We start from the raw sequence: 23,248 nt of genomic DNA on the forward strand, positions 1-23,248 counted from the left end.
AACCAGTAACATCACTAATGTTAATCAAAATAGACATCTAGAGGTTCAGCCTTAAACAGGCCTCCAAGTTCAGGACTAAGTTTAAATCAAAGACATGCTGTAGATAAATTCAACAGGCATGATGAAATATTTAAAACATACTCTAAATTATCAATAGAAAAAATAACATGAAAGAACAGTGACAACAACTGCCAAAGTTTCCAGTAATTAAAGTGGCTTTTGCTTTATTATTTCTACTTTTACTTTTTGGACACCATTATAGGTCAAAACACAGTCTTTAACACAGAGCCTTGGCACACACCGAACAGTAAGCTATAAAGGGCTACTTAAATGACTAGTGTAAAACCATTCAAACTGGAAAAACAACAGTCCACTCTTTTTAAATGAAGAAACGAGAAACACTTATGAACCATATCAACAAACGACAACTACTGAACATCAGGTTCCTGAGTTAGGACAAGTGCAAACAAATGCAGTGTTTACTCAAATTAACCATCACATTTGCAGAAATGAAACTTTTGGTGAAGGAGAAATATATTTTAGATCATTTTGAGCCAAAATTTACTTTGTCTATGAGTTCGCATTTAATATTGAGTGTTAATCCGCTCCAGTAAACTAATTTAAGAGAGGGTTATTTTTAGTAGTACTTGTTTTTTCTTACAAGACTTTAAAGGTAGGTTGAAAATTGACATGTAAAATGGTACATGTACAATTTAGGATATGCCTGGTTTCTATGTAGTAAAACTTGAGGTAAGATGTTAACCCTTTCCTCCATAATGAAGCTTTTTGACGCCACCCTCTTTACTCCATAATGACGCCTTTTGACGCCTGTGTAGTACCTCAGTTGAAACGCTTTGACTACAAAATGTCTGCATCAGACTTAAAAAAATTAGCATCCAATATGAAAAGGATATTCATAAGAATATCTGATTTGAATTTCATTGATGAAATATTCATTTTCACAATGCATTAATACTTTAAACCCGATGATTTTTTTTTTTTTTTTTTGTTAAAAAAATCCTATGCAAATCAAGTATGTAAGAAAATAAATTCCATGGAGGAAAGGGTTAAGAAAGCTGTGAAAATTGCAAAATTTGATTGAATAGATGGTGAATTTGAATGGTCTGACATCTATTTAATCACAAAAGAGTGAAGAATGATTTCCAATTAGACAATTATCCATCGTATACCAAATGACATGGATGTAAGCAGCAATATGTCCACACATAAACTAACATAAATTAACCACAACTGAGGGAGAAGTGCTCCATATAATGAAAGGAGATGTGCTAATACTTATACAACTATCAAACACCAATGACTTACTTACTATATGTAGTTCTCAATGAACAGACCTTATCACAAACATAACCATGTAAACTATGCAAAAGTTTCAATGTCATGATTTGACTCCACCAGAACACCTTAGTCACATGATGGAGCAGTCAAAAACAAAAGCTTGTATTTAATCTTGGGGTTGTCACTGTTAGTATGCATACTGCCAATCAATACTGTTCATTTAAGTTTGTTTACCTCTAACAAAACAGTTTGATCAAAATTCTAGGCAATTGCTTGATTGTGGTTTCTCCTTCTGAAATCCAGTAAATGTAATGGGACACCAGGAAATAATTTGTTCAAGTTTTCTCTTTCAAGGCAATAAATTGAGACATAATCATAACATTAATGTTTGATTTTATTAATGACAGATTGTAATAATAACATATACATAAACAAAAAATATCTATCAAGAATTATTAATCATTAAAAATTACGTAAATATGAATGGAATGTAAATATTCTGTTCAAGGACGGAACAATTCTATCAAGGACGGCATAGACAAAAATGGAATGTAGAAAAATACAAATTTATCAGCAGTTGGACTATCTCAATGTTATACAATGATGAGATCAACAACATAACTAACATACATAATATGAATGGATGGATCATAAATTCATGGAGAGAATGTGTTTAAAATTGCCTAGACATACATTGGGTAATGTTAAATTGCCTAGACATACATTGGGTAATGTTAAATTGCCTAGACATATATTGGGTTACATAGGTAGCCTCAAAAAAGATGATAGCTCATAAAGAGTTGTAGTGCACTCATACTTTCAATAAATTATAGATCTAGTTACGGTAGATTATTGCATATGAAAACTTCCTTCCATATCTGTGGTAAGAGAATGAACTAGATATCCAGGATATGACCAAGAACTCATGCGTCTCAAGTGCTGTATATTTAAAATCATAAATAAAATGGAAGGTGACAATTGATCCCTAAAGCATGCAATTGCTGTAAAACACTATACAAACCATTGACAGGATCTACTGAAGCAGCATAACACACACAAACCAATATTGCATATATTGAGTACATTTCTGAGTAGTCTAAATATTTTAACGGAGTAAATATATTGCAGATAGTATATAATAAAATCCTCAAAGGTATTGCTAAATGGTGAAGCATTTTGATAAACTTTTCTAATTGAATAAATTCATAATTTAATCTGCAGTATTAAGCTTATTTATCACAATACCAGTAATTGTATCATAGTATAAATAAACAAGAGGCTCTCAAGAGCCTGAATCGCTCACCTTAATTCATTTGGTTAAATCTCTCATCATTTAGCCTAAGTTTGGCTGAAATTGATACAGCAGTTTCAAAGGAGAAGATTTTTTAAAGTAAGTCAACATGATGAACAAATTGTGAAAAAAGTCTTTAAAGGGCAATAACTCCTTAAGGGGTCAATTGACAATTTTGGTCAAATTGACTTAATTGAAGATCTTACTTTGCTGAACATTATTGCTGTTTACAGTTTATTTCTATCTATAATTATATTCAAGATAATAAACAAAAACAGCAAAATTTCCTTAAAATTACCAATTCAGGGGCAGCAACCCAACAACGGGTTGTCTGATTCATCTGAAAATTTCAGGGCAGATAGATCTTGACCTGATAAACAATATTACCCCATGTCAGATTTGCTCTAAATGCTTTGGTTTTTGAGTTATAAGCCAAAAACTGCATTTGACCCCTATGTTCTATTTTTAGCAATGGCGACCATGTTTGTTGATAGATCATAACTTCGGATACAATTTACAAACTAGATACCCTAAGGAACATTCAATTAAAGTTTGGAAGTATTTGGCCCATTAGTTTCAGAGGAGAAGATTTTTGTAAAAGATTACTAAGATTTACGAAAAATGGTTAAAAATTGACTATAAAGGGCAATAACTCCTAAAGGGGTCAACTGACCATTTCCGTCATGTTGACTTATTTGTAAATCTTACTTTGCTGAACATTATTCCTGTTTACAGTTTATCTCTATCTATAATAATATTCAAGATAATAACCAAAAACAGCAAAATTTCCTTAAAATTACCAATTCAGGGGCAGCAACCCAACAACGGGTTGTCTGATTCATCTGAAAATTTCAGGGCAGATAGATCTTGACCTGATAAACAATTTTACCCCATGTCAGATTTGCTCTAAATGCTTTGGTTTTTGAGTTATAAGCCAAAAACTGCATTTGACCCCTATGTTCTATTTTTAGCAATGGCGACCATGTTTGTTGATAGATCAAAACTTCGGATACAATTTATAAATTAGATACCCTAAGGAACATTCAGTTAAAGTTTGAAAGTATTTTCAGAGGAGAAGATTCTTGAAATAGTTAAGACGACAGACGACGACAGACGACGGACGACAGACGTCGGACGACGACGGACGCCAAGTGATGGCATAAGCTCACTTGTCCCTTCGGGACAGGTGAGCTAAAAAAGCTACATAATAATTTTTGTACAAACATAGTAAAATAAAATATGATATTCTGAAGAAAAAATTTTTGGTTATTTTGGTTATTCGGTTATTTCACATTTGTGTGTTACTTTTACATACAAAGTTTCATTGAAAACAATTAAAATAAAAGCTTTGCAGCCGTTCATTACAATCATGCTCACTTGCAAATATTTGATAATTTTGCATTTTAACATTCATTAAAATGACCCCTGTGAACTTTTCCAAAAGGTGAAATGATAATTTTCTGGCACTTTATAAAGTGGTTCGACATGAAAGGTACTTTTTCAGGAATGAGTGATGGTATAAAGGAAACAATAACTGTTTAATCTAATTCAACACACCATTTCTTAAATAACACAATGTTTCACATTTTATGATAATTATGAATAAGCTCACTCACTTCTATTAAAATAGAAATTAATGATCATTCAAATACAACAATGTATTACAGACGAATAATTTAATAACAGTGCAATAGTAATTAATACCAGTAATAATTATTAACTAACACACAACAACTTGGACACAAATTCACTATTTTAACACATTTACTAAAAATATAATAAATTGCAAAGAATATTTGTCTAAACTGTGGTATAGGTGTAATATATCACTACTTAGTAATATTAATATTATATATGTCAAATATTAGGTCTACAAATGAAATTTGAAAACATAAAAAACAAAATTGTATTTATTTTAATCTTTCAATTTCATTTGAAAAATAGGAGATATAAGGTAAACATCAATGAAACAGCAACCCAAAAATATGAGAAAATAATATGTTCTATAAATATAGACAAGTGTTTTTAAAAATGTGTCGAGTCCTGAATCATCCAGGTGTCTAATAAAGATTTGATTCACATTGAATAAATTTATCAGACTCGCTCACGAATTAGTCAACACAAAATTCCCTATTACGGTACATGTACATAAGAAATGTAGCCTTAGTGGACAGATAGATCTTTTTTTCCCTCTAAAAAGACAATGCTGTCATGTGAAAATAAGAAGAAATTACTATAATGATTTATAATTTAATTCAAGAAGTTTTAGTCTCCTTTCTGCTTTTGTTTGTATAAACTTACAATGTTTAAATTAATATATGACCCCCAACTGTTTATGTCTGCAAGGGGTTGAGGTAAAAAAAAATATCAACATTTTTCTCCAATCACAAGATCAGATTAACAAATCAGGAAGTCCACACTAAACTATTTAAGTATTTGTATTCTTCATTTAATTATCTAAATAAGGAAAGAACGAAAAGACAAACAGGCTTTAATCTCACAATTTTTTTCTTAACATAAATCAATTATTCAGTTTAATTCAACAAAAATTCTTTTGACACCTAGTTGCTACACTCTAATGCCAGGTAGCTGCACTTCAGAAAATTAATTAAAAAAACCCCATTTCTGAACAATTAAATCTCCATGTGTAACTATATAATACAACCAAACATCATAGTTATTACATGTCTTACAGGATCACATGCTCTCTTAAGATAGAAATTTTTTTTTTAAATGTTGTAAAGGTCTTACATAGTTTTTCTTTTAATTTTGACTCTGTGAGAACTTTAGGAGGTCAAGGGTAAAAAATTATTTCCAGTTAAACTTGAAAGGTAAAGGACAAAATCAAACCAATATATGCAGGATTTGGTAAGGTTTCCAGTGTCTTGGTGATCAAATCACAACCCAGACCAGGATTTGGTAAGGTTTCAAGTGTCTTGGTGATCACAGAATTTGGTAAGGTTTCCAGTGTCTTGGTCATCACAACCCTACCATACATTTTTGATTTCTCAGTTAGCTTTTTTAAATTGTATATTCAATATATATTGCATACATACAACAACACACTGGATTAATATATACAGATCCGTTCCTTTTGTATTTGGGAATAAATTAAGTAAAACATTAAAACTATATTTATAGAGTGCAATGGTATGTACCACATTCATACCAGTGTTATACTACTTTAATAAAATTCTTTTGATACGATTTAATTTGTGCACAAGTTTATACAATTCTCTTTTTTTACATAATATGTTAATTTTAAAGTAGAAAATGTAAGTCAGATAATGCCATTTCTGTTTTTTCCCTTAAAAGATGATTTTTATTTGGATGCTTAACTGAAATGAATGCCAATTAATTAGAAACAGAAAGCATTGTTTTTGTTTTAAATAAATAATAACCTTAAAACGAAACGTTTTTTTCAATTGAAAATATTAAAAATTTTGGCTCATGACCTTGAACATAAAAAAGTTATATATATATATATATATATATATATCAGAATAAATACAAAATATTAAACATGGAAAACAATCTGAAAGGACCATGTTATATTCATCTTTAATGATTCAAATGGTAAACTATAAAATTTCATCCTTGCATATAAATTATTCATATTGTGCAAGTGGTAGTCATCCTGAATAGTTGTCAATAATGGAGTTATTTTACTTCCTGGATCCATTCATCTTTGAATTTGAATTAGCTACCTCAATGACTGAAAAAAGAAGCCGATTCAAAGAAATAAAAGTTCGATGACTCTGTGTTTGGCACTCCACTGCTGTTAGTATATATATTATATTGCAGTTTTACCCAATGTCAAATGCTAAATCAGGTCAGAAATCAGATTTTTATTCCTTTCAGTCCTTTATATTCAACATGTTCATCCAGAGAGCGCAATATACGCTGAAATAAAAAGAAAAATAATAATTGCATTTCCTGTCAGGACTTGTTCATTACAAAGTACTACTTGGTGGTTTTTAACGACCTTGACAGGCTGTTGAATAAGCCCTCCCACAGTCTGGTATAATACATTTCTGACCTTGAAAATAAATCCAACATGTGAATATACACAGACAAAAGTTGAATGAATACATATAAATAATAACTGTATTTGCAAATGGCATACATAGTATGTGTAAAGCAAATTATTAATCAAACAAGTCCTATTTTTGACATACTTTTACTTTATTTTTGTAATTCTAAAACTGCTTTAAATTATAAGAATCAAATTAATCTTTGACTTGAAATTATGACAAAAGAAATATATGATATTGCAAAAAATGATGAATTTGTTCAAACCAAATGACATCAATTGCTTCCGTGTATCTAGCTTGATAAACTGTCTATCTTTAGTACCTCTGAATTGATTGCAAAATTCTGTAGTCAGTATATTAGAGAAACCAATCTTTTATCCACTGGCATGGATTAATTGTCATCTAGCTTATGTTTGAAGACCATAATAGATATCAGAGTATGTTTGTATTGTCATCTAGCTTATGTTAGAAGACCATAATAGATATCAGAGTATGTTTGTATTGTCATCTAGCTTATGTTTGAAGACCATAATAGATATCAGAGTATGTTTGTTTTGTCATCTAGCTTATGTTAGAAGACCATAATAGATATCAGAGTATGTTTGTATTGTCATCTAGCTTATGTTAGAAGACCATAATAGATATCAGAGTATGTTTGTATTGTCATCTAGCTTATGTTTGAAGACCATAATAGATATCAGAGTATGTTTGTATTGTCATCTAGCTTATGTTTGAAGACCATAATAGATATCAGAGTATGTTTGTATTGTCATCTAGCTTATGTTTGAAGACCATAATAGATATCAGAGTATGTTTGTTTTGTCATCTAGCTTATGTTAGAAGACCATAATAGATATCAGAGTATGTTTGTATTGTCATCTAGCTTATGTTAGAAGACCATAATAGATATCAGAGTATGTTTGTATTGTCATCTAGCTTATGTTTGAAGACCATAATAGATATCAGAGTATGTTTGTATTGTCATCTAGCTTATGTTTGAAGACCATAATAGATATCAGAGTATGTTTGTATTGTCATCTAGCTTATGTTAGAAGACCATAATAGATATCAGAGTATGTTTGTATTGTCATCTAGCTTATGTTAGAAGACCATAATAGATATCAGAGTATGTTTGTATTGTCATCTAGCTTATGTTTGAAGACCATAATAGATATCAGAGTATGTTTGTATTGTCATCTAGCTTATGTTAGAAGACCATAATAGATATCAGAGTATGTTTGTTTTGTCATCTAGCTTATGTTAGAAGACCATAATAGATATCAGAGTATGTTTGTATTGTCATCTAGCTTATGTTAGAAGACCATAATAGATATCAGAGTATGTTTGTTTTGTCATCTAGCTTATGTTTGAAGACCATAATAGATATCAGAGTATGTTTGTATTGTCATCTAGCTTATGTTTGAAGACCATAATAGATATCAGAGTATGTTTGTATTGTCATCTAGCTTATGTTAGAAGACCATAATAGATATCAGAGTATGTTTGTATTGTCATCTAGCTTATGTTAGAAGACCATAATAGATATCAGAGTATGTTTGTATTGTCATCTAGCTTATGTTTGAAGACCATAATAGATATCAGAGTATGTTTGTATTGTCATCTAGCTTATGTTTGAAGACCATAATAGATATCAGAGTATGTTTGTATTGTCATCTAGCTTATGTTTGAAGACCATAATAGATATCAGAGTATGTTTGTATTGTCATCTAGCTTATGTTTGAAGACCATAATAGATATCAAAGTATGTTTGTATTGTCATCTAGCTTATGTTTGAAGACCATAATAGATATCAGAGTATGTTTGTATTGTCATCTAGCTTATGTTAGAAGACCATAATAGATATCAGAGTATGTTTGTATTGTCATCTAGCTTATGTTAGAAGACCATAATAGATATCAGAGTATGTTTGTATTGTCATCTAGCTTATGTTAGAAGACCATAATAGATATCAGAGTATGTTTGTATTGTCATCTAGCTTATGTTTGAAGACCATAATAGATATCAGAGTATGTTTGTATTGTCATCTAGCTTATGTTTGAAGACCATAATAGATATCAGAGTATGTTTGTATTGTCATCTAGCTTATGTTAGAAGACCATAATAGATATCAGAGTATGTTTGTATTGTCATCTAGCTTATGTTAGAAGACCATAATAGATATCAGAGTATGTTTGTATTGTCATCTAGCTTATGTTAGAAGACCATAATAGATATCAGAGTATGTTTGTTTTGTCATCTAGCTTATGTTAGAAGACCATAATAGATATCAGAGTATGTTTGTATTGTCATCTAGCTTATGTTAGAAGACCATAATAGATATCAGAGTATGTTTGTATTGTCATCTAGCTTATGTTAGAAGACCATAATAGATATCAGAGTATGTTTGTATTGTCATCTAGCTTATGTTAGAAGACCATAATAGATATCAGAGTATGTTTGTATTGTCATCTAGCTTATGTTTGAAGACCATAATAGATATCAGAGTATGTTTGTATTGTCATCTAGCTTATGTTTGAAGACCATAATAGATATCAGAGTATGTTTGTATTGTCATCTAGCTTATGTTTGAAGACCATAATAGATATCAGAGTATGTTTGTTTTGTCATCTAGCTTATGTTTGAAGACCATAATAGATATCAGAGTATGTTTGTATTGTCATCTAGCTTATGTTTGAAGACCATAATAGATATCAGAGTATGTTTGTTTTGTCATCTAGCTTATGTTTGAAGACCATAATAGATATCAGAGTATGTTTGTTTTGTCATCTAGCTTATGTTTGAAGACCATAATAGATATCAGAGTATGTTTGTATTGTCATCTAGCTTATGTTTGAAGACCATAATAGATATCAGAGTATGTTTGTATTGTCATCTAGCTTATGTTAGAAGACCATAATAGATATCAGAGTATGTTTGTATTGTCATCTAGCTTATGTTAGAAGACCATAATAGATATCAGAGTATGTTTGTATTGTCATCTAGCTTATGTTTGAAGACCATAATAGATATCAGAGTATGTTTGTATTGTTGTGTTTTGTAACCTTGCTTATTCCTGTCACAGTATTTCTTAATTCATTTGGTTTTTTTTTTTATTACTGAAGGTGTAATACCACCATTGATTTTCCCCTATTAGTCTTTCTTAAATTTGCACTTTTCAAAAAAATGTGTGATAATTTCTCGTTGCATTGAAGACCTGTTGGTGACCTTCTGCTGTTGTCTGCTCTATGGTCAGGTTGTTGTCTCTTTGGTACATTCCCCATTTCCATTCTCAATTTTACACTTTATCTTTGTTTCCAATAAAGAAATACTTGGCATGAGTAAAGTTTTATCTTGTCCAGTACTATAGAAAAATTTCACATAACATTTCATTGCATACAATAAAATAACCATCACTGGAAGTAAACCAATCAAATTTCTCCCCTTATCTAACCTGTGTACAAGGTTTAGGAACCATATGCATGTAACCTCAAGTTTACAAAATATTCTAAAGAAACCCCAAATAAAAAAATAATAGTGATTTGAAATACCCAAGACATATGTTTATGAAACAGTAATGTTTTACTGCAATAAAATGTAGGATTAATTACTTACAACTGTCATATACACGAGGGAATATTTTGTTTTGACCTATTTTCGTATACAACCGGAGGTGACGTACCATGATTTGGTGGTATAAACCTGAACAATTTTGTTAAGTTTTTAATAAAATTGAACCTAAATGCATATCTTTATAGTTTACATTCTATTAGCATACCCTTTTTTCCATTGCCTGTGCCATCTGATAAGCTGTTTTCCCATACTGAAAATGAAATGAGCCATCTATCATACGTGTGAAAATATATTACTCATAACATTGAAAACAAAAATATTTGTCATTTTTCATTTGTACATAAAGAACAATAAGAATGAGTGTAGTTAACATTATTTTTTATACTGAAATTGACAAAAAAAGTATGTAGAAGAATCTCTGGTTTCTAAATTTCACTTTCAGAATTCAGTGATCGGGAAGGACGTGCGCCCTGCGCCTATAGTGTATATTGACAAGAAATGGCGCATACAGTGACAAATGTAAGCGCCCACGTGGCACACGATATTTTCACTTCGTTTCGAAATGTTTAGATATCGTCAAATGAATTTCCGATCGTGTTCCGTGCCGCCATGTGTGTGTACACAACTGTGTAATGTTCCTCCAATAATAGGAGTACCTATATATTTTTGGGACATCTCGGGTGTTTCCCTATCATAATAGAACCATGCGATTTAACGTCTCGGTGTTTTCCTATCGTAATAATAGAACCTTGCGGTCTAACTGATAACCCGAAAAACGTAATTAACCAGCATTCATGATATATTTGTTTATAAACAACTTTAAATTTGTGAAATTTGGCTAGTACAGACGAGATTTAACTCTAATAATAATCTCATTTAGTTTAGCTTGTTATTATTTCGATTGAAGAACCCCAAGACTTTTTATGAATATAGTTTTTGTCACCATAAAAGACGCCTAACTGTCCTTGTCATTTTTTAGTCTTTGGCTCGTTTTCACATTTTGTAAACATGACTTTAGCAATTTGTTGTTATGTTCTATGAATTAATGGTACTCTATACTGTTATTCTTGTCACCGTGATGAAGTTATAATAATACAAGAAGTGCAGAGGAAATGCCTGAAATGTCCTCTGATACGGAACGTCTAGAATAAGTATGGTATCGACGAAGACCCAAATTTAATGTACAAAAAAAAACATGAACATGAACAAGGCAACAGTACCAGTTTAAACATTGTAAATAAAGGTTGACTTAAATATTGTTGGGGTTGGAAGAGGTTATTGTATATTCATTGAAATTGAAATTATAAAATCCCAGGAACAATATCCATGATTTTATTTAAAATCATAAAGGTAAGTATCAATACCTCTTTGCCAAAATATACTGATAATTTTTTTTTACAGAAGTCAATTAAAATGGCCCAGTCATTTGACAATATGGCCCATTATTTTTTAAAATGGCCCATTGAATTTATTTTTGAGGGGCCCTGGGCCCATAGTGAAAAAAAAAACCTTCCAGATCACTGAGAATTGGGCTAACAATGATAATACAGTAAAACCTGTATAAACCGGCCGGCTATGGGACTATGAAAATGGGCCGGTTTGGACGGTGAGCCGGTTTATTCAGGTTTCCGTTTTGACTGGAAGTTAATGACTTGTGACGTCCGATATTTTGCATGTAAAAGTTCTCTCTGATTGTAAATTATATCTGATAAATTAAAATACTTCACCTCGTTTTTCATTGTTTGCATTTGCATCATAATGCTCACGTTTTTTGAAGGGTCAGACGAGAGTTTCGATTTACTTCCATGAAACGTAATTTCGTCACTATCGAAACGTTGTCGTGCAGCGTACAATACCCATTGATTGTTGTCATCCCAGTGTTTTTCATTATCAAGGTCATTTGTTTAGGGGTTCACAACAGGGAATCCGTGACTTCGAAATTACGATGTAAATTTCTTACTCCGCGATTTAAATTTGTTTATTACAACGTAATTTCACTCCGAGATATATTCGCTGTGTCTTTTTTCTTTTAATTGACACGTTTATAATGTTTTAATAAATAATACAGCTCACTACTGTACGATTGTAAGTTCACAGTTTAACACCTGACTACTTGATTACCTGAAAAGCCATATTGTATAAACAAATATGTTTTGATTGCATATCGATCATTGAAATTAATTAGACAAACCGGTTTTGACAGGTAATAATTAATGTAATTAAAAGTATTAGAACTTCATAATTAGACCGGAATTCGGAACACACAGGGTCCGGTTTACAAAGGGTACTTTCACAAAGACTTTGAAGGGGAAAAATTGGGACTTTCATTTTCGGCCGGAATGGACAGGAAACCAGTTTATTCAGGGTCAGGTTTAATCAGGGTTTGACTGTATGTTTAAAAGTATTTTATAGAACAAACTTTTTGTGATTTAATATATGAAATTTGCTGACAATAAGGTTGTGTTTCAAAAACTGTCCTAGGTCGCTTTCATTCTGGAAAATTTGTATATTACTCCAACAGCTTAGCTTTGGTCTTCTTCCTAAATTGCTGTATGATTGAGAAGCAGCAAATGCCAATTTTTAAGTATTAGTTATGACTAATTGAAGGAATAAACCCGGATCTTCAGATGTTCAAGGTAAGTGTAAGGGTGTTCAAAATGGTGATGGCTATACAAGATGTCTACACATTTTTAAATGACCTAAAAAATCCTGTCGAAATTAAAACTTCCTATGCTTACCTCATTTTTGACTGTTAAGTCTGCATTCCTTTTTAGCAGTAGATCGACAAGTTCAAGATGACCGTTAATTATAGCTATCATCAATGCAGTTTTCCCATCTCTATCTTGTATATTTATGTCAGCACCCTTACTGAGTAGTGAATAGGCTACATCTCTCTTACCACTTACAGATGCTGGAAATTAAGAAAAAAGAATAGATATAGATGACCTTTAAGATCATATTAAAGTAAAGAAAGGCTGACCTGTATTTTATTAATTTTACATTTTGGACATTTTTTAATTAAAATTAAATATGCAGACAATTCAATTTACTGTGGATTCATTTTTATTCATTAGATACTAATTTTTGTGTATCGGTAGTCAACCACACATTAGAATGTTTATTGCGTAAAAATCAAGTGGAAAGGGAGGATTTAGTTCATCATAGGAATTGAAATTTAGATTAACAAATTGATGAATGCACAGATGTACACACTAGCCAAGGAACCTAATACTACAGCAACTGCATAAAGCTTGCAAAGCCTTTAAAGTTCCATATATAGAAAACTAATTTAGTAGTAGAGTGTGAATGCATTGGTTCCCAAGGATATTTCAAATCTTTTGTTTTCATATAAGAATTACTAATGTATAGTATTATCTTTATCATTATTGTCATTACAATTAATATAAAGTATTTCTTCAATAATAATTTCTGTGATCTTCAAGTTTTGACTACTAACCACATCTTAACAATGGTGTCCATCCACAATTATGATCTGGGATATTAACTTCAGCTCCATCCTGTATCATCCATTCTATTAAATAAGTATTTCCTCCATCAACTGCCCAATGTAATGAAGTAGATCCACCTCTGTCAAAATCCTCATATCTAGCCCCTGCTTCTCGTAAAATCTTCACAACTTTTAACTGACCAGCATAACTAGCTAACATAAGGCTGAAAAATATAAAATGACAAATTAATCAACAAATGAAGAAAGGAGTTATCTCCCTTATCATAGTTGCGTTTCAAATTAATTTATTTTAATTTTGGGCTTTTTATTATCTTCATATAAATATTTAATTTTCTTTCTTATAGTATTCTAGTTTGCAGTTCCGGAAAGTTAACTGTACGGTATGTCCTTTATGTCTGAAAATGTTATAAAAACCTGTGAAATCATAACTTAAAGGAAACCATTTTTTATCAAAGCTAGACATCTTGTCAGTCAAAGAAATACTGATACCATGGTTAATATAATAGAACTGATCACTTTTTGGGTATCTGAGACACTTGACCTTAGATTATGCAACAATTGAACAATTGTTGTCACATACAACAATCCCTTTTGCTTTGTGATGTCAGACTCTTTCTTATATGATGTCAAAATTTTACAGAAAACATCTGTTATGTCTAGTCACAGCAGATAATTAGTGATAATGTGTATTTATGTATACATCATCATAGAAACTTTCATTGATTTCATTACCAGTATTTACTTATACTTATCATTAATTACATAATTTACTTTAAAATTATCATTAATAACACTATTTACTTGAGAATAATCATTGATTTCAATATTTACTAAGAATGCATTATTTACTTAGTAATCATTATCATCATTGAACACTTTAATTACTTACGCTGTTTTCCCTGCATCATTTTTAGAATGGACATCAGCACCATTATTTAACAAACATTCTACAACTCTGAAAGAGAGTAATTATTCCTTATTATTCAGCACGTTGCAGCATATGTACATAAATACAGATAGAAATATGTTGTTAAGGGTCGATAATTTACTTCTTGATCTTATATTAATTTATTGATTGATTGAGTGTAAGTGTTTAACGCCACTTTCAGCACTTTTGGCTATATTGTGGTGGCAAGTTTTTGTTGACGAAGGAAGATGGGGTTCACTGAGGTTATCACAAACGTTGGGGAGGATTACTAGCAATTCTAGTTATTAAGATATCCAAATGCACATGCCAACTGACAGCATCAGTGTTGACAATCGTGTGATTACTGTAGATGAACTATTAAGATCACTTGGCCATCATTGGCCCTTAAATGGTTTTACTGTACGATCACTTGGTCATCATAGCCCCTTAAATGGTTTTACTGTAAGATCACTTGGTCATCAAAGCCCCTTAAATGGTTTTACTGAAGATCACTTGGACATCAAAGCCCTTTAAATGGTTTTACTGTAACTAAGATCACTTGGCCATCAAAGCCCCTTAAATGGTTTTACTGTAAGATCATATTTAAACCATCTGCAGCTATCCTGACTTTCCCAATTATAGTAAATTACATCAAATATTTGAAAAAGAACATTGTTTGGTAGAAAACATGATATGCATTGAAATAATTAATGTTTAAATATGGTAAAATAAACCAAGAAATTTGAAAATAATTTAGAAGTTTAAGGTTGCTTGGTAATTTTTTTTACTGAGTAACATACAGAAAATTTACAAATGTTATACATAGTCATGAACAGAAGATGTTGTATTTTGCCTCTCCCTTCTACTTACTCAATAAAACCTTTCTGTGATGCCTGCATCAAACCAGTAAAGCCATATTTATCTGGAACATCTATTTTCACATCTCTGCAAAAGGGAACAAAAAACAATCTTTTAAAATATATAAAATATAAAAACTAAACGACAAGCTGAACAACATAGGGTTGTCACTTGGCTGGAATTACTGTTACCTTGTTAATTAACTTTTTAAAATTGTGTATTATTGTCAATCTTCAACAACTGCTTATAAAATATTCTAAATGTCTGTTTCCTTTCCTATCAAATTATACATTCAGGAAAGAAAATCCTTACATGAATACAATTTGAAGTTCTTATTATTTGATCATATACTAATTGAAGCATTGCAGTACAAAGTATGATATTTTGAAGGAATTTTACTTGTCTAAAGGGGAAAAAATCTGCAATATTTACTCAACAAAACCAAAAATTATACAATGTAAATGTCTTCCTATGACATTACAATACAATCTAATTAAAATTAAATCCTTTAATTAAAGGATTTAATTTTAATTAGATTGATTACAATACATATATATATTTATTCTATTCCTAATTTATAGATTCAGCAATTATCCATAAAAAAAGGTCTGGGAAACTGATATTTCAAGGAATTTTCTATTTCCAATGGGCCACAACTTCTGTGACTTCTCATGATAAGACACTGTACCAAATAACCAATCAATAAAATAAAGCATTACAGGGAAAAAACTGAAAACTAGAGAGATAAACAAACTGACAGACTGACTGACAAACTGACTGACTGACTGACAAACTGACTGACTGACAAACTGACTGACTGACTGACTGACTGACATAGGCCAAAATTAGAGTCCAATTCGTCTTTGCTTGTATGGCTAGTAAAGCAACTAATAAAACGGAATTATTGAGGACTGATATCATCCATTCCTAAATCAATTTCTCTTAGATATACCTTAATGGATGCCCTCAGATGAACATTAAATAAGGTGACCAAAGTTTGACACTTCAGAATAGCAAAGCTGTCATTGACCTTTTGTCTGACTTACAAATCTTAGATCTCCCACACAGAGAAAGTTTATACAAATTATTGACCTGACATCTTCTTTTAATGACTAAAAAAGTGTAAAATCAATGGAGAATATTGTCAAAACACATCCATAAATTGATATTAGACTTCTCCTTAATACAGGACACGACCAGACATAAACAGTTGACGTTAATAAATTGTAAATAAAACTTGATCTTTGAGTAAAAAGTTTAATAGATAGATAATAATAAATAACTAAAAATAATAATTTCTGCTGCGTAAAAATCATGCTTTACAGTTTTCACCAATAAATATCTTGTAAAAGGACATGATAAAATATTCAATATTGTGTACTTTCACACTGTGAACAATTTGAATTATTAAGTTAGATTTAAGTGTATTGATACATTTGAGTATGAGTATGTTATTAACACCCATAAATATTTACGATGTTAGCCAATTCAAAATGTTAACTGAAAAATAATGTAGCATCCATTTATAGATTGTAATTCTACCATTAAGCAAGCTAACCAAATTATATATGATCCATTTCTAATGTCTAACCTACTAGAAATTCAAAGCTTTTCCAACTCACAAATTACTTTGAAATTTGCAGTTTAAACAAAATATCTTTTTAATGTTTAGGTACTTTTAAACTGGACATAATGTCTATATCAAAATTATGTTTGTCATACAAACACTCTTTCTCCTACTGTGTCAAAACATACAATCATTTTTTTTCTACCAAACAATTCTTGCCTTTAACAAAACTTAAATAACACTGTATTAACTTTTGTTAAGAAGCTCAACCAATGTAAAATCACAAAAACGGTTGAAACGTTAACTTTAACCAATGTAGTACTCACCTCCCTTGGTAAAATCTAATGTCAAATTTCAAAATGTTTTATATTTTCATCAAGACATTGTTCATTAGGTGGTGATTTTTTTACTTTTGTTTTGAAATGACTTTGATATTTTACTGTTTGTCAAATCTGTACAATAACAAACACAACTCATGTTACATATTTTTGCCACAACATATCAGCAAAATCCTTTGCTAAGTGAGTTTATTGTCTTAAAAGGTGAAACTTTTACCCAAAGTACCATGTATGCAAACTTCCTATAAGCTGTTGAAGACAGAGAGTGCAACCTACAACTGGCTTTCTAGCAGACGTAATGCCACTCTAACCAATGAAGATGATTGCATGCCAAGAAATCTGGGGTAAATGAAGTTCAAAGAAGGATTCATGACATTCCTTTATTTTTATCCCAATTTTGATGCTATATTTTACCGAATTTTCTTATTATTAATTGTTTTGCACATTCACTCTTGCACTCAGTGCAAATTGTTTGTGAACATTATAATTTGTAAAAATCCTATCAAAGTGTTGTGTTAATATTTTCAGAGACCAATGATATCTGTAGTAAGTATTCCACAAGCAGGAAAGTGTATTCAAGTTGATGTAAGATGAGAATTGCAACAGTTATATGTGATAAAAGATAGATTTTACTAAATATTTACTTTCTCCCTGATCTGTAAATCAAAAATGGCAATAACCAATGAAAACCTATTGTCTATTTCAGAATTGATATCAATACTTTGTCTGAATATTGAAAAACTGGAAAAATTGAAATAAATTGTAACAAAATATATAAGGGGTATCCTGTTGTTGATACTTTAAGGTGTTCGACAAAACATATGCCATGTAAAAAGATTTGTCACACTTAATTTTGCATTTGCTTTCAAAATCTTTTTTAAAGAATTACTGTGCTCTCAAATGAAATCTATGGTACTGATTTAACCAGGTTTTGTTTTTAAATTTTGATTCATTATTGTAACAAATAATTGTACTGAAATGGTGTTCTTCAATATTGTAAAATGTTCTTGTCTTCCGAATCTGAAGTTCAGATATTTATAAGGGGTATTAAGTCCATTTAATTTATAAAATCAGATTCAGTTTTCCCTCCAAAGTTATACTAAGTGAAAGAACACATTCTGAAGTATTGTTTTGTCTTTTATATGTTTTATTTGAATGAAAGCCCATAGTAAAGCTTACCCTGTGTCTAAAATCTTTTCAATTTCCTCTACATCCTTTCTCATAATAGCTCTATGTAAATGTTCACCTGTCAGTGGCTCCTCTGAAAAACAAACAATAAAAGTTAGAAGATAAGTTCCATCAATGCCATGAATTGTAAGGAGAAAAATAAGTCATCTTAAACCTCATCACACATCAAAATATGTCTCCTCTTAACCAAGTGTTCATGTTGTGTAGTACTATGATTGTCTGTGAGATGTTTTATTTTACAATAAAACTGTTTCAAACTTGTTAGTTTCCTATTGAGAGTAGCATATAATTTACTATCACTACAGACTCATCTTAGAGTGTTAAATTATCACATGTTATTTGGTGGGTTGCACTAGCTTTCATTGATAATTTAACATATACTAACCTTTTTCCATATTTTTATAAATTGACATGTCAAAATCCTCTTGCTAAAATTATAATAGTACTGTAGAGTGAAAATGATTTTTAAAACCTTAGATGATAAAACATGTTTTCTTAAATATAAAAAAATTATAAGCTAAATAATTCACTTTGGAATGTTTTCAAAAATATTAGGGAAAACGAGCTATTCAGATATAGACATATAAAGACACTACGGTACATAAAAACATTTGATCTAGTATTAGCTCATAATCTGAACAAATGTTGTCCAAACAAGTCTATAGCTAGGAATAAACACATCAGAATTAACATGATTAACTAATTAGATTAACAATGATTAATGGTAACTGGTACTATTCTACAAATTCAACAAATAACATTGAACAATTACCTAACATTGCTCAACTTTTTTTTATGATCATTCTTATAATAAAAGATTTGGACCAAATAAAATCATAAATTACAAAATCTTATCAACTTTGTATCTACTTTAATTAAAGCACTGTAAGACTTTTATTGAAACTTAATTTAAAATAAGTGCTTAAGTCCTTTGATATTATGACAAAAGATTTTAAAAATTTAATTTCAGTATTTTGTAAAGCCCAGGATAATAAGTGGCCATGAAAGTATGTTATGTAAACTTAAGGTGATTTTAGTAATATTTCCTAATATTAGTCTGTAAACAGTTAGTACTTCCTGAAATGCCAGATTTGTTGGAGCCATATATGATTTCATTAAATTAAGTTAGATTTTATTTTGGATTATCTATTCTTTTTTAAGATGTTTTATATTTAACAACATTCTCTTTGATGGTTGATGCATTCTAATATTATACCTATCTTATATTTCATCAGATAAGGACTTTATTTTGAGTCCTTATGCTAGCAAAATAATAAACTTTAATAAAGAGAACTGAATAATCTCTTTTAATTTGATTTTTCAAACTATGAACGAAGTTCTACATAATGTGTCAAGTTTTATTTATTACCAAAAGTGTAGAAAAATGAAGAATGTCTTAGTTGGGAACAATTTGACAAAGATACTTCAAAATTGGAAGAAATCCCACATTAAACTCTACATGTACCTCAGAGCTTTTTCAGTTGTTGGTTTGTAACTTTGTGTCGTATATTCTATCTCCTTTTTCTTGAGTATTACATGTAGTAAAGTGCTTGACATATATGAGATAGAAACTTTTGTTTTTCTTGAGTATTACATGTAGTAAAGTGCTTGACATATATGAGATAGAAACTTTTGTTTTGTTGAAAACCATAGTTTTGTTTTGTTTTATAGTGTCATTGGGTTGCTGTATCATTGATATTTTAATAACACACACTCCTTTTATTCATAATAATTGTAAAAAGTTCTTTGTTTTGAATGAAACAAGAATGTGTGAATAATACATGGATGCCAAACTGGAACTATTATTTTTTACTGTGTTAAGTGGACTGTGAAATTAAGGTCAAACTTCTAATTTGGCATTAAAATTAGAAAGAAAATTAGAAAGATCATATCATAGGGAACATGTGTAAAGTTTCAGGTTGTCTGTTGATTGAACCTCCAACTTAATCAAAAACTACCTTGACCAGAAACTTTAATCAGAAGCAGGACAGACTGACAAACAAACAAACGAACGGACAAACCGAAGAACAGACCTAAAACCATAATGCTCCTAAGTGGGGCATAATACTATGAGTTTTTCTATACTATGATTTGCAAGTATATAATATTTGTGAAATATCTAAACACATGTTGTACTTTTTGCACTTTATTGACTTAAAAACTTATATATACTGATTGAGATTCATGCAAATGTAAGAGTGATTCAAATCAGATTTTACATGGTTTTATATCATGGGGCAGAAAACAGAGAAAAGTGGCCCATGCATTTACACAATCAGATATTTCATTCATACAAGTTCATACTAAAGTGACCAGAGGAAAAGTGGCCCATGCATTTACACAATCAGATATTTCATTCATACAAGTTCATACTAAAGTGACCAGAGGAAAAGTGGCCCATGCATTTACACAATCAGATATTTCATTCATACAAGTTCATACTAAAGTGACCAGAGGAAAAGTGGCCCATGCATTTACACAATCAGATGTTTCATTCATACAAGTTCATACTAAAGTAACTAAGATATGTAAGTGAATTTAATTACTTTCTTCTTCATTATATCCCAATATTTGTATGGTAATCCTTGATATCAAAATTGACATATAAAGGATCATTATAATATATCTCACTAAGAATGTAGCCTGATGTCCTATATTTAGGACAACTTTATATGGCACTTCACGTTCTATAAACAGGTATAACCTATCACCTGTTAACTTGTCAACATAGAGAGAAGGGCCTATCACTGAGATATAAAAGGACTTTTAGAACCAAATTAATTGTCGATTCTACCCAAGACAACAACCATTAAAACCTGCTTTGATATACTTAATATCCCTGCTTATTACTGTATCTGTGTACTATTTTATTAAATGAATGTTAGAAACTTCCAATGTAAACAAACACATTGAAATCTAATTTAAATGGTCATATAATTTTCATTTTATGAGTGTTGTTAAGGTTAAAGGGATCATTAAGTTCTCATATACCTCACGTTTCATTGGCATGGTGCAATGAAAACAGATATGAAAATACCTTGAATAAAAGTAGGGAAATTAGTATCAGAAAAATTTTGTAGATTTATCTTTAAGTTGATTTTTCTTTTGCATACCTAGTGTCATTATCTGGCTTTTAAGCAGGTAAACAACAGGTAAAGTGACATTCCAAACCTGATTAATTTGTGTCTGATAATAACATTATTATAACACCCGCTTGTGAAGAATACCATAATCATCATATCAAATTACATGAAAATCAATGAAGAAAACAGATTGAATAGAACCTGATTATTTCCTTGGAACATAAATGGCCATTCTCATAAAATTCTATCAATTTTGTATAATTCTTTTTACAATTAGTTGATAGATGCATTTGTATTGTAGCTGTAATTAACGGACTTTTCTTGAGCATTTGTTTTTGATTTTGATCGTTATGATTTTCTGATAGTCACACTGCCATCCTATTTAAAGTCATAACATTCAGTTAGACCATAAAAAATATTTGATTTTACAATTAGATTCATTTTCCAAGGTTGTTCTACATAAAACTTTTAGATATTTCAGTGCAATTTACAAACATAATTGACATTTGCATTACAAGAACATCAACTTCAAGATAAATGTAGATCTCATGACAACAGTGCTATGTTACATTTAAGTTTTTACTCCCTATGTACTCTGACCAAAGGACATCTTTATTTGATAATGAATTCAAACTTACTGTTACAACAAATGTTAAAATTAAAATTAAAATTGACATAAAAACAAATAAAGGTTTAAGGACAGTGTCATGATTTGGTTGACTGTTGTGTTACAGATGACCATGGATATGCACCACTTGGCATAGCCACTACAAATAAACCATGTCTTTCTGTCCTCCATTGTAAGATCACTGATGTTACTTACAATGAGAAACACAACAGATACTCACAGTGCACCCTTCCTGTGTACATGAGATTACCCCTAGTTTTAGTGTGTTTTATGTTGTTTTATCAGTCACTGTGTACTGTTTTGTGGAATTTTTATTTGTGGTATTTTTTGTCGATTTTGATGTTACTAAAATTATCGTCTTATATTGCCCTCAGAGTATTTTCTCCCTCTTTTTTGTAATTTTCTCCCTAACAACATGCAAAAGCTTAATCTGATTTCAAATACATGTACATTAGTCGTTTAAAACATCACAGGTTCTTGAAATAGTATATATTATCAATGTTTGCACAAATGTTGGACAAAACACAAGATTGTCAAATGATTTAATTGCGACATTGAAATGACAAATCTTACTTGTTGTTGATACATTGACATGAGCACTCCATTCACTGTTTCCATAGTTATTCATAAATCGTATTCTATAATGGTATTCTGTCTGATGGTCCAGTCCTGTAACTGTATGTCGCTTACCATAACCTCTGTAAATATAAAACAATAAAATACAGTATTGTTTACATTAGTACATACATGTAACAAGAATTTCCCTTTCAGAGCCTCTGTAAATGTAGATATGGTTCCAACTAAATGTGTCAATACAACACAAATTGGCCCCTCTTGCAAAAGAAACTATGCAGAATAATGGTATGCTATTTGGTTGAGGCAAGGTAAACAGTGTGGAAACATTTAACTGCAAATTCAGCAATTTTTCCATTTAGAAAGGGGCATAACTCAAGAACAATGAAAGTGAGCTACCCAACTTTGAGCTTGATTTGTGTTTGGTGGTCATAAGCATTGTG

General features: G+C 30.5%; 1 protein-coding gene across 3 annotated transcripts in view; it reads right to left on the minus strand.

Annotated features, from left to right (window-relative positions):
• Positions 1-3,680: 3,680 nt before the first annotated feature.
• The window catches only part of LOC143071494 (fibronectin type 3 and ankyrin repeat domains protein 1-like), a 48,854-nt gene continuing 29,286 nt past the window's right edge, over positions 3,681-23,248 (minus strand). Inside the window, exons 3-11 of one of the 3 annotated variants that reach the window (XM_076245827.1) lie at positions 22,806-22,930; positions 18,513-18,594; positions 17,322-17,336; positions 15,441-15,515; positions 14,553-14,618; positions 13,652-13,866; positions 12,933-13,105; positions 10,400-10,444; positions 3,681-6,493 (exon numbers count right to left, since the gene is read on the minus strand). In XM_076245827.1, the coding sequence (XP_076101942.1) occupies positions 6,431-6,493; positions 10,400-10,444; positions 12,933-13,105; positions 13,652-13,866; positions 14,553-14,618; positions 15,441-15,515; positions 17,322-17,336; positions 18,513-18,594; positions 22,806-22,930 (859 nt within the window). In that variant the 3' untranslated portion in view covers positions 3,681-6,430. The remainder of the gene's footprint in view (positions 6,494-10,399; positions 10,445-12,932; positions 13,106-13,651; positions 13,867-14,552; positions 14,619-15,440; positions 15,516-17,321; positions 17,337-18,512; positions 18,595-22,805; positions 22,931-23,248) is intronic. The other 2 variants (XM_076245829.1, XM_076245828.1) reach the window with 2 other exon arrangements.

This window comes from Mytilus galloprovincialis, chromosome 4, assembly GCF_965363235.1.
Source record: "Mytilus galloprovincialis chromosome 4, xbMytGall1.hap1.1, whole genome shotgun sequence".
NCBI classification, from domain to species: domain Eukaryota; kingdom Metazoa; phylum Mollusca; class Bivalvia; order Mytilida; family Mytilidae; genus Mytilus; species Mytilus galloprovincialis.